We start from the raw sequence: 13,455 nt of genomic DNA on the forward strand, positions 1-13,455 counted from the left end.
GTGTTCACTATGGACAGGAAGTGTCAACCTCCCTGACTAACTGCCCATACACTCCCCCGCCTGTCTCTCTACCTCTCTCTCTCTCAAAATCATTAACACTCTCTCTCCCTCCCACACACACACACACACACACACACAAAATATCAGCCGCCCCTGCTCTGCAATCGATTTCCTGCCTAGGCAGAGAAGTTACAGCCTGGGTCTTGAGGAGGGGGGTTATGGAAGGAGAGGTTTGGATGGAGGGGTATTGAGAGAGAGGCTTGGAGGGAGGGGGGATAAACTCATGGATGTGGAGAGTTTTATTTTCAAAGGATAAAGAGAAAGTGGTGCAAAGCAATGCCACCATCTTGCATTCACCAGATTTGAATTGATTCAGCATGTGGTGGTTTCAATAAACTGTATAATCTCAATGAGGTTTGGTCAGATATTGACTAAATGTGGTCTTCTGACAGTCTCAGAGTTCACTGAACGAGTCATCTGCTGATTCAGATAGTCTTTCTGATCTGAATCCTCAGGTTAAGAAACAAAGTATAAATACATACATATACTGTATATACACACACACACCAAATTTAGTTTTGAGGATGCATCTTGTCGGTTGGTTTCATTCTAAGAGTTCGACGAACATAGTCGTTCGGTGTTGTTTTTGTCTCTGTTTGTTTTTTTCCTGAGCAGAGGAGCCACAGCAGACTACGCCCCTGTTTCTTCCCTCTCCTGCGTATTAAAGAGGGTGGTTCAGTGCGGAGGCGTGTAAGTGTGTGAATCTGCGCGCGTATGCCTGTTCATAGGTGGTTGTGTGTGTGCGAGAGCTTGTGTGTGTTAGTGTGCGTGTACGTGTACGTGTACGTGTGTATGTGTGTTTTGACTGTCTACGTTGTGCGCTGCTCCTGGTGTGACAGATGGAGAACAGCCTACGCCCAGATTAACAGACTCACATTAATGAAATCAGGACTGCATGCTGTCTCTCTCTCTCTCCCCCTTAATTTCATGGATCTGCCTCTCAACCAGGGGCCCACACAGGGATCCAGAGGGAATTGTGCAGAATCTGAACTATCCCCTGGAGTGAAGGAGTGAGGGAGAAAGAGAGAGAGGCAAGAAAGGATGTAACATAGATTTGGGGGGACTGGGGAGGGGGGGGGGGGGCTGTGTGACAATGAGCTAGAAAAAAAGTGATAGACAGAGGCAGAGTGAAAAGGAGAGAGGGAGGGGGTGTGAGGCTGCTGTTGCTAGGGGAGAGTGGTTGGACTAGGCGAGAGAGAGAGAAAGAAAGCAAGGGAGGGAGGGAGGTAGGGAGAGAGCTTGCAGCATTATTCTCCATCAGCATCAGCACTGTCGCTGTGACGCCCAAGTCCAACCGCTTCACTGGAGGATGCAGTTTCCACGGCAACCATTCATGGCCCCGAACAGAATGGCGGGGGAGAGAGAGAGCGAAGGATGAGAGAGCAAAGAGACCATGTGGGAAGACAGAGATGGAGGGAGGAGGAAAGGAAGGAAAATGTGGTCGAGTGTAGGAGGAGGGGCAGAGAGGGCAGGTAAATGGAAAGAAAAAAAAGTTGTCTGTTAGGGTTAGCCACTACAGAACAGAAACACATTTTTAAGGAGAAACGAGAGGCGGATGTTTAGAGGGATGGAGGGAGAGATGTGTTGGCACAGAAGGAAAGCTTGTCCTAGTGAGAAGTATGTTGAGAGGGGCAACAAGATGGGAAGGAGGGAGAGAGTGATGCAAAGGAGGAAAGAAAGTGACCTACATTCACTAGGACTGTGCTGTACTGCAGAGTTGGGGGCAGGTTTAGGGCAGGTCTTTCTGCATCACAGCATTATTGGATGACAGGAACACACACACAGCCTGCCTAATTCAATGAAGGGCACCACAAGTCAACAACATCTTGCACCTGTAGAGAGAACAGGAAGGGGATGAGGGGGAGAGAATGGAGGAGAGGGAGAGAGAAGGAAAAAGAAGGCAAGAAAGGGAGAGAAGTGGTTTCTGCCCTAACGTCTACCTCCGAAACACTTCTCCAGGTGTTGAATTCAGAGTCAAACCTCGGGAGTAGTCCCCATGACACTTGATCATTACTGACCGTGTCCAACCATGTCGTCCTCATACAACTCCACTCAGTCGACAGACAGCCGGGTACTTTTCCACAGTGGTTGAGAGAGAGAGAGAGAGAGAGAGAGAGAGAGAGAGAGAGAGAGAGAGAGAGATGAGAGCTGTCTGGATCCTGCCCAGGGCCTGGAGCACACTCAGGAGAGGGGGAAGACAGGAGGGAGGACCTAGGACAAGCTGTCCCTCTCCTCTCATCCAAAAATGCCTCCACGTTTGCCATTTAGTCCATTTATAGCTCTGTTTTAGCTTCCATTTTGTCTCTTTAAATTTCAATCATTTTTGTCTTCCCTCTCTCTTTCTCTCTCTCTCTTTCTCCTTCTCTGGATCTGTCTCTTATGCACTCTTTTCCTCTCTCTCGCTATGCTCCACTGAGAATAAATCCGTTTCTAATAGCCTGCTATTTAGTCATGTCACTATTAATGACTATATTATCCTCATTAGAACCACTGCTCTGATTTAAATGAGCAAGACTTGGTGCACATACACGCATGCACACACCCGCACACACACGTTTGGCAGCTTAGTTCTTTGTGAGGCTGTTCAGGAGCGTCTCCTGGGACAGCTTGTCTTCACCATCTGTCACATGATCCATCTGGACGGAACACTTGAAGGTGTGCAGCTCCCACCCACCAGGCCTCATGTACACACACACACACACACATACAAATGTAATTGATCATAAAAAAATACAACAATCCAGCATGATTTGATTTTATCACACATACTCACACACTCCCTTCCCCTGTATTTGTGTTACCAGTTAGGGGGAAATATGGTAATTTATGCAGACACACACATATAGTCCTATCAGTAGCCAAGCACAAACAGGAAGGAAAACACAGATGCATGAATAAGAATGAGGTTTTGAAGAGAGAGCAGTATAGTAGTGTTTCTATCAAAACACAGGAGCACATACACAGACACACCGAACAGGCATGTGCACGTTTGGCATACCCAACCACGTGCAGATGTTTTCACATGGAAGGGTGTGGCCCTGAGAGAATGCTATCATAACAATCCCAGAATCCTCCAGCACTGCAGTGGTTCTCCTCTCCTCACCGCCCCCCAAAAATACAAAATCTGCACCTTCAGGTTTTTCATACTCCATATCAGGATCGCATTTCATACCCGCACTCCATCGTCTCCTACTCCACCTCTCTCTCTCTCTCTCTCTCTCTCTCTCTCTCTCTCTCTCTCTCTCTCTCTCTCTCTCTCTCTCTCTCTCTCTCTCTCTCTCTCTCTCTCTCTCTCTCTCTCTCTCTCTCTCTCTCTCTCTCTCTCTCTCTCTCTCTCTCTCTCTCTCTCTCTCTCTCTCTCTCTCTCTCTCTCTCTCTCCTCCTCTCCCTCCACCCCTCTGCTTCCATCTCCCACCTCCCTACTCTCCTCCTCCTCCCTTCTTCTTTCCTGCCTCCCTCCTGCTTGTTATGTAATACTGCACTGCGCTCCACTGCGCTTCTGCTCCAGCCGGCCCATGGCGGGCTCGAGTAAAGTCGACGTGGCAAAATGGAACTTCCTGGATGATTTAAGAGGCTGTGAAAACCTTGGGTCGAGGAGAGGAGGAGGGGGGAGACACACACACACTGATAAGACTGTTTGTTGTTCCCTGTCTAGCTGTCCCAGGGATGAGGAAAAAACAAAAAAGATGTATAAAGTTTGTTTGTGTGCAAGTAATGGTGTGCACAGTGAGCGGATGAGGATGTTGTATCCGTTTCCTTTTTTTCTAAAAGTTCAGTTAAAGCAAGGAAGGGAGGGAGTGAAACACAGAAAAGAAAAACAAGGAAGGACGACAGAGAGAAAGAGATATGTTAGCCAGCCAGTGGTCATCTGTATGTGTAAACTAATCGTTCTTCTATCTAATGTCCCTCCTAGCGAATGTTGACAAACAAGCACTGTAACTTACCCATCACAACGATGTTGCCATAACACTGATAGGCATAATTAACGCTGGGATCGATAACTGGAAGAAGGGACGGGTGTTGGCTGGCTGAGCTTTCATGCTTGATTAGATGAAAGGTCAGCCAGAAAGAGATAAAGGGGGAGAGAGGGAGGGAGAAAGGGAGATAGGGAGGGAGGAAGAGATGGAAGAGAGAGTTTTGCTCTGCAACAGCCATCGACAAATCAGATAGGAGCAGTGGCTGTGTGTATCCGAGCTGGGCGAGGCATGTTCCTCTGTTGCTATTCTCAGAAAGATTGGGAAAGAGGAGGGGTAGAGAGCTGGGGGTGTAGAAAAAAGATTGTGTGTGGCGGGGGGTGGGGGGGGGGAGGCGAGAGGGTTTAAGGAATGAGGGACAGAGTGGTTTTCAATATCTGCTTTGTAGGTGTGAATGGAGACTACAGTGATGGTGAGTGTCAGACTCTTGAATTCACAGTCTCAACATTGAGTGAGGTTTGAAAATGCATAGGAAGAGATGTGAGAGGAACGATGAAGGGACAGAATAGAGGACATATATAGATATATATCTATATATATTGATATATATAAAAATAAAAATCACTCTTTACAGTTTTTTACCCAGTGACTAACCTTTGGACGAGGTCGTGAAATCCCTAAGATGGGTCTAATTGTTTTTTTTAGCCAGCTGTTCAGTGTCTGACCCTCTGTCAGGCTACTGTCCTCTCTTGCCCTGTCTTGCTCCATCTGTCTGCTCTTTCAGCATGACTCATCACTCTCTCTGGGGTCCTGTTTGTTCATGACTTGTTTATGATGTGTTTGCATGGGGGCCACGGGTGTCTCATCATCTGCCTGTGCTGTTGTAGACAGGGAAGAAGTCATCCCTGAGGGCATGAAGCGAGTTTACTGTAGAGTAATGTATACTTTCCCACTTTCTAGGATCTCTCTCTCTCTCTCTCTCTTTCTCCCGTGCAGTAATTCTGTCTGGCGTTGCTCCTCTCTTCCTGTCATGTTTCACATTTAAGAAGCAGGAGTGAGGACCACGATGTCGTTGGGGAGTCAGATAAGGACTTAAGCTGTGTGTTACCACCAGGGCAGAGCAGAGGACGGGAGCATCTCTCTGGGCAGATTAGTTTGACTCTTTCTCACCATACATGTCAGATGGGGAGGGATTGAGGCAAAATAGGGATGACAAGAGAGGGAAAGAGAGATCACTTTTTTCTCTCCTCAGCTTCCCTCCTGAGATCTTCATTCCCAGTGCATGTGTCCAACTGAAGACTGAAGATCACACACAACTCATTCCAGTAATATAAGGTTTTCAGCAGTTGAGGCAGTGCTCAGTTCCTGAGCTTTTGCTGGCCATAAGGTTTGAACAGAGGATTTTTTACTTGAACTTAGCTAAGAAAATGACCCAACCTGGTGAGATGGAAGCTTGTGTATACTGTAGGCAGAAAAGGCTGAACAGTTTTAAATGGTCATTAATTGTTGCAAATTTAGTTTGAGTTTTTCTCTTTTTGCTGCTGTTACACAGCACTTCTAAATATGCACTGGGTGCTGCTGTGACAGTTCCGTTTGAAATCAGAGAACAAACAATTGAGGAGTGCTGCATTCTTATGTTCTAGAGTTTTCTGCTCTGTGATGGAACAGCACACAAGATTCTGTGTAACAATGCCTCCTTCTGGCCACTCCCATCACGACTGTTAACAGGCTCAGACTGCTTAGTGACAAGTCACTGAACTAGGCTATTAGCTTTGCACTTGGAAGACCAGGTCCTACATGACACACAATGAACAGCCAAACAAGACATTTGTAGAAATATGACTTTATCTGTATGAAGCAAATCTAATATGAAGGTTGTAGATGGTCTGATGGTGATTTAGATATGTGGTTGACCTGAGTAACACTCCCTCAGAGGGACAGTTTGCAAAGGGGAGAGCACGGGCAGGGCATGGGGAGCTGTGCCTTTCTGCCCTGGGTATCACATGAGGACAGCTCCCTCTCTTCCAGACACGGTTCCTTCTGCCTGGGTGAACACTGCTTTGCTCAACACCCCTTTAGAAGGAACTTCGAAAGGAGGAGAGGGAGAAAAGGGAAAGGGAGAAAGTGCAGCAACTAGGTCATAGCTTTGAGGAAAGAGGCAAAGGGAAGTGATGGGGTTTGTGCGTGCATGTTTGTGAGTGTGTGTGCTTGGATTTGGGGACAGTTTGTGTCCATTTAGTGTCAGCTTACACATATGTGCATTTGAATGTTTATAAAATACAGGGTGCATTGGTCAGTGTTAATGTTTGGGTCTTCAAGTAAGTCAGTGGAAGTCAGTTTTATAGTCCAAATGTAATAGAATACTGCAGAGTCACAAAGAGCCAGCCCTCTGACGAGCCGCCCCTTTAATGAACTGTTATTTATGTGTGAGCCTGCCCACGCCCTTTTAATGGTGTTATTTATGTGTGCGGAGGAGGGTTCTCAGACACCCTCTCTCTCTACAGGGATGGATTGATGGGTTATGTAGGAGAGCTGTGCCAAGTGTCGCTCTGCTGGGCTCTGCAGCAATGACTAAGACTCTGACCCTGTAGAGACGCAGTGAGATGGAGGTGGTAGAGAGACAGTTTCACACCTGCCAGCCCAAGAGGAGTAAATAGCTCAGCCTTGTAACCAACCACTGGGGTGCTCAGGTTGACAGGGATGCAGCCCACTCTAGTAGGGGCTCTTTTCAGGGGCGGCAATGTGAAGAATTCACACACACACACACACACACACACACACACACACACACACACACACACATGCATACTCATGCCAACAACCACACACAGACACAGGCGGAGGAACCAGACACACAGCTGTGTAGTTACACCGGCACAATCCACGGCTCCCTTTAACAGTTTATCAAATGAGTGCTAAGCCATAATGGAAGTTTAACTGCAGTCATCTTCCCAAACGACCGCTCAGCGTGTAAACGGTCCTGTTTACTTTCCGTAAAAATGCCACAACCTTTCCCTGCCGCTCTCGCCGTCATGGAGCGTTTGATGTTTGATCCGACAGCAAAGCGCCTCGGCCGCGGCGAGATGGGGAACCCTTTGATTCGCTGACGCTTATCTGGAAAAGAGAAGGTGTTTGCAAGCTCCCTTTTTGAGTCACCGCCCCCTTCATTTTTTGTCGGACGGTTGTTCAACGGGACGTCCACGATTAGTGACTGACATTGTGACATCACAATGGGAGTCATGGTGATCAGAGAGCTCCTGTGGATGTCGTATTAGTCAGGGTGACAGCATTCAGGAAACACATAAGCAATGAAAAGCACACAGCCCAAGCCTGACACTATAGGGGTTTTGAAATCAAGATTGCTTCCATTCTCATGGAAAATGACACTGTTGACCCTTTGACAACAAAAATAATGCTGGTGGTCGTGATGATAAGGATGATAATGAGGATGATAAGGATGTTGTAGATAAATGATTCTATTAATAACCCCCCTGCTTTCTCTTTCTCTCTCTCTCTAGATGGTGAGGGTGGGGAGCTGTCTACCCCTATGGGAGCCGGTGTGGACAGCAACAGCTGGCACTACCGCTATGGCCCCGGGGGCCCAGGCGGGCCCCCCCAGCACCTGAAGCCTGGCGAGGTGCCCCCAGAAGCCTTCATCATCCCTGGTTCACCCGCCATCATTTCCATTCGACAGAACCAAGGCGGCGAGGACGACAAGAGCGACTTCATCACATTCGGAAAGAAGGAGGAGGCCAAGAAGAAGAAGAAGAAGAAGAAGGAGAAGAAGGAGAAGAAAGATAAGGGGAAGGATGACGGAGATGATTAGAGAGAGAGGAAGAAGATGAGGTAGAGGTGGCAATAGCACTGTTAAAACAGAGGTACCAACCAAGACCCACACAGAAACAAAACAAACGTAAAATGTGATTCACAACATATTCAGTCATCCTCCCCTTAGTCACAGACAAGCAAAGTGATGCTGACAGCCACAGCTACCCATCCATTTAACATAGATTCTGTTGGCCTAATCCCTGACTGTATTAATGAATCTGGCTTTACCAAGATTATTTTATCGTTAACATATTCTCCAGTCCCTTACTGAGGTCATTGATTAATCTTGCCTTGTTGAGAATAAACTGATTGATCTAAAACCCAAATGGGGAACGTTGGCACCTCTGTCTTAAGGCAACCCACCTTGCTGTGTAACCCTATTCTCTCTGAGAGGAAAAGAAAACCTGAAAACAAGAACAAATGAAAAGCTTCTGTGCCAGCCTTGGAAAACAAGACGAGAATAAAAGGAAAATGTAAAGGAAAAAAAAATGCTGAAAATGAAAAGAAAGTGTCCTCTACCATAAGACACAGGAGGAAGAGCTGGACACTTACACACCTGTAAATAGCATGGGAGTCGCTAAAGCTCAAGGCTAACGACACACTGCTGCAGCCTGCGGAAGTGTTTTCTGTCAGTGTTCCCTGAGACGTGGCGGTCTAAGACGCCAACACACACCGACACCCACGCAAACACACACACGCAGCCACCCAGACAATGAGACCACCTGCGACCTAAAAGGCAAGACATTACAAGAAACGGAGACTAGAAAAAACAGTGTTGCTGATATAGAGAAAGCAAGCTTGCTTTCCCTGGCGCAGTCTCCCAGGTTGTACACCGTATCAATCTTTGCGTACACACACCTGCTCTCTCAGGATGGAAATATCATCACTGGGTAACGCCTGCTCTGCTCACCACTCTGCATAGGAACTAGAAGTACCACCTCTGTCGAACACGTAGAGACACAGGTGGTACACTTGTATAGGACAAGGAGGAAAAGAACAAGGAAGGGAAAGAAAAAGGAGGACAACCTCACATTGTCTTGGAGAGAGAAGGACGAGCCCAGTCGGGTCAGCAGGTGATCCAGAGGGAACCCTGTAGATAACCAGGAACATCTCCAGCAGTTGGATCTCTGCTCCTAAACTTCCCATCCCAACCCTCGCGCCACTCAGCAAAAGCCCTGATGCTTTTTGCTCTGAATGTTTGGTAGCAACCACTCCTTACCTGAAGCTTCTTGACCCCCTCCTCCCCAGCGCTCCCCATCCCCGTCTCCACCCCACTAAAAGCTGACCCCTCCCCAGTTGTCCCTGTCCGACCCAACCTCAACCCTCCTCCCCCTTCTTCAAACCACTGACTGCTTCTTCACATGATGACAAAGGTGACATTTGTGAAACTTTCTCTTTTTATTATGTTCTCCGAGAAGAGTCACAATTCCCTACTCTCTTTCTCTCCCGTTTCTGTTGCTTCCCTTTTTCCAGCTTTAACTGATGTGCCGGGTTTCTGCTTGTCAATCCCCCTCCCCCCCCCCCCTCTTCCCAGCTGCAGTCGCTCTCTTTTTTTGACTGTGGAATCCCCCCACTCTCCTACTCCCTCCCCGCATATGACCACTCCCTGCTCTGCCAGGTTCGGCCCTCTCTGAACATTGTGGTGTGCTGGCAACAGCATGGAGTAATGTGGACTAAGGCCGGCTGACGAAACCCAACCGCTTGGACCTGGGGAGGAGCAGGATGTGTCCATTCTGTGAAATGTGTCGGATTGTCTCTTTAAGTGCAAAACGGTTCAGTGCTTTTAACTTGTGAATATTACAGTACGCTGTTTGTTCATTTCCTCTTTGTGGTCACTGATGAGAGGGGACGAGGTGGGATGGAGACTGGGAGAGGGGTGGCAAGGTCTGGGGCCGGGCTATGACACGAGGCGGCGTGGGCTGGTCCATCCACACACCAGGGTCTGCAGTTTAGTATCAATTGTTAAGTATTGATTGTTTGTGATTGGAGAATCAAAAGAGGAAGTCACATGATTTGGCTTTTATGTACGCAAAAATTGTAGTTAGGTAGGTAAACGTGCTTTTCATATATGACCTCTGCATTAGTCAATTTATCTTGCATTATTGTTATATCAAATGACTAGAGAAAAAACCATTAGGCATCCAGGGACTCCCCCCCCCACAGCTCTCTCCCACCAATCCTCTCTCAGGAGGTTTTGTAAAGGGGCGGAGACATGCCTCAGCCCTGCTTCTATTGGTTTCCCTCCCCTGCCTGTAACTTGTTGCCACGTTCCCAAAAGTTTTTTGCGGCTCAGTATGACGTCACTCCACTAAGTGGCTGCTGCATGTACTGCTCAAAGGAAACACAAACTATATAGAGAAATATATATATAAATAGATAGATGGCTATGATTTTATTCTTTTGTATTCTCATCTTACTACATGACTCGCACAGGAGATATTTGTATGTACTACTGTCTCTGCCAAGCATCTTCTACATATTACACCCTTCGCACTCCACCAACAATGGTGTCGTATGACGTTAACTAAACCTCTTAGATATTTGTAAATGCTATAGTGTGATGCCCTTTGAACGCAACTCTGTTCATTCATTTCTTTTTTTCCGACTTGTTATTTTGTTTTTGAGAACAAGCAATGAAAAAAAGAAAACAAAAAACGAGCAAAAAAAAACAACACTTTTTGTGTCCGGCTTTGACTGACGATCTAGCTAACACTGTAATATTGTAACTGAAACATGTATGATCCTATGATGAGCTCTCTCTTCCCTTCCCCCCAACCTTTCAACAGAAAAAAAGAACAAAAGTCAAAAAAAAAAATCTAATGTAAAAACTAATGGTATATGTAGTGTATGCTTGTGTTTAGTAAGCGTTCATGCTGTCATTCTTTCTCAGTGTATGGTGGTGACCTATGGTGGCGCTGTGCCGATCCAATATCCCGAGGGTTGGCACAGATCTGTTGTAAAACCTTTTTTGTACACCTGCTCATCAACTGTGATGGTGAAGTAGTGAATTTCATTTATTTTTTTGCTTTTTTAATTTCCCTAAATGGATAAAGTGGTAATGTGTTTTGTTTATAAATCACTAAATAAAGTTTTCTTTCATAAAAATGAAAAAAGAATATGTTAAAATGTGGTTTGGGGGGAAATTTGCAACCAGATTCAGAACATTCACACCCTCCACACCTCTCTTTGTGAGAGAATATTTAAACAGAATATTTGCAATCAGGTTCCGCACCTCACAGTAGGGGCTTGTTGCTAGGGAAAGTGTACTGGTTGAAAGAGGGGGATGACATAGAGCGTCTCTCTGTCATCCAAGAGGGAGAGGTAGAACGACGGAGTTCTACTTCTAAGATGAGAGAAAGCGAGGGAGTACATGCCTCTGTACACATCAGAAGTGTAAAGACAGGCAGACAGACAGACAGACAGACAGACACACAGGCAGACAGACAGACAGACACACAGACAGACAGACACACACACACACACACACACATCCTTTTTATTTTGGAGTCTTTTGGCCCTCAGCCTTATAACACAAACACATTGATTCAACTGTATGTTGTGTAAGCCAGTCAGAAAGTCTTCACACACTTATATCACACCCACCCACTCAGTCCCAGTGGAGATGAGAGAGACTGGGTGAGTGGCCTGGCTGGGATTGATCCCTGCTCTCTTCAAAAGCCTCCAGATGGTCCATAGGTCCCCTGTGATGTATGGGTCTAGATCCAGACACCATCTAATCTAACAGAGTACTAGAGAGAGGATTGGTTTGGGCCCCAGTGGGCAAGTTGTTCCACAGCATGTCCTCATGCTGTAGAGCGACATTTGTCTTTTTCATTATGCTTATCAATTGCTCAAATGTTAATGCAGTGTCAATGCAGACCTCACCAAAGCCATATCATGAGATTGTTTCATTAATACAGGAGAGGCTTTGTCTAACAAATGGTGTTCAATAATTTCTAGGTCACGTCTTTATATAATTTAGAAGGAGGAGCTATAGGTGATGCAATACTGACACAAACATACCATTAAATAACAGGAAGCTCACAAAATGTTTTAATGACAGAAAGAAACTGGTGTCCATCGCAAGGCCGTAGCCATGGAGTCAACATTGGGGGGGGGGACATTTCGGACAGCGTGCGTGGTTGCCTGTTGTAGCGTAGCACATTTATATTTTTATATCAATATATTGGGGGGGACATTTTGACCAGATTTGAATATTGGGGGGGATGTGTCCCCCCAATATGTATTATGATTACGGCCTTGGTCCATCGTCAGATCAGCAAACAGTGCTCTCTTAACGTAAAAACTGTAAATTCAGTTAAAACAATTATTCTCCTATAAAACATACAGTTGACGCTCCCACTGGCATCCTTAAGAGTCATTGCTAAGTATTTCATCCAGACACTGAAGCCAGACTGCCTGTGTGCTGATTACAGGGTTTGGTGTCAGCAGCACTTAGAGGGTTATTCATAGCTGGGGTGTCTAATGGATGTTTATTTAGCTGGAATGATCAGACAGCTCTCATGTCTCTCTCATGTCTCTTTCTCGGCTCTCTTCTCCATCCTTTTGAGCGGTGTTACAGTCTGTCTCTGTCTGTCTGTGTGTCCATTTGTCTCTGCCTGTCCTTGGCAGCGTTTAGAGCGCTCTTAGAACGCTCCTAAGAAGCTCTTAGCGTTAAGAGCTTCTTAACGAATCTGGGAAACGCGGCCCTTGTCTCTCTACCTGCCTGTCTGCTTGTCTACCTCTCTGCCTGTTGCTGTCTCTTTTCCTGTCTGCCTGTCACTGTCTCTTTGAATGTCTGCCTGTCTCTGTCTCTTTGCCTGTCTGCCTGTCACTGTCTCTTTGAATGTCTGCCTGTCGCTGTCTCTTTGCCTGTCTGCCTTTTGGCCTACATGTCTCTCCTTCTTTCATCTGAGCTTTGCAGAGGGGAGCCAGCGGTGAAGAGAGTTCAAGGGTTCATGATACATTTTACTTCTGTCTCTCTATTTCTCTCTCTCTCCCCAGAGATAGGTTTCTATGGTTACCATCAGTAGGGGGAGAGGTCTCCGTAGCAACAGCCTCCTGATAGACTTAGTGGGCAGAGGTACTGTTGGGAAAACAGTGGGGGGTTGATGGGGCAGAGGGGGGGGATTATCTGACAGAACACTTCAAAGGGTGTTCAGGTCCACTAATTCAATGACACATGCACACACACACGCACACATAAACACATAAACACACGCACACCTCTCTTAAACACAACAAGATATCTTCTCAACCTGGCTTTTCTTGATTATTATCTAAAGATGTGTTCCAGATACACCAGCAGGAACTCAGACACACACACACACACACAGAGACGCAAACACATCCTGATATTCTCTGGGATAGTTTATCCTTCCCCAGAGAATAAGCACTCTTGACCTTAGTAATTTTTCTATTTTGTCGCATTTTAATGCCCTCAGTAATACAAACAAAAGACAAAACAAATAAACAAACACATGAAGACGCCAGTAAAAGAATAAAGTACAGCATGGCCCTCGGCTCTTGGTTTTAAAAGTAATGAGTCACTCTGGCTAATGAATATGGATATGTATTGTGGCAGAGCTAACAGACCCAAAGCACTTCTAGCCCTGTTTGTCCCAGTCTCGTCCTGAGTGTGTGTTTATCTGTC

The 13,455-nt window shown here is 46.3% G+C and overlaps 1 protein-coding gene across 6 annotated transcripts in view; it reads left to right on the top strand.

The window, feature by feature from the left end:
- The window catches only part of LOC136953779 (protocadherin alpha-C2-like), an 86,419-nt gene extending 75,510 nt beyond the window's left edge, over positions 1-10,909 (top strand). For 5 of the 6 annotated variants that reach the window (XM_067247182.1, XM_067247183.1, XM_067247184.1 and 2 more), the window contains exon 4: positions 7,493-10,909. In XM_067247182.1, the coding sequence (XP_067103283.1) occupies positions 7,493-7,800 (308 nt within the window). In that variant the 3' untranslated portion in view covers positions 7,801-10,909. The remainder of the gene's footprint in view (positions 1-7,492) is intronic. The other variant, XR_010877997.1, reaches the window with a different exon arrangement.
- Positions 10,910-13,455: the final 2,546 nt, after the last annotated feature.

Source organism: Osmerus mordax, chromosome 12 (assembly GCF_038355195.1).
Source record: "Osmerus mordax isolate fOsmMor3 chromosome 12, fOsmMor3.pri, whole genome shotgun sequence".
In the NCBI taxonomy this organism is placed as follows: domain Eukaryota; kingdom Metazoa; phylum Chordata; class Actinopteri; order Osmeriformes; family Osmeridae; genus Osmerus; species Osmerus mordax.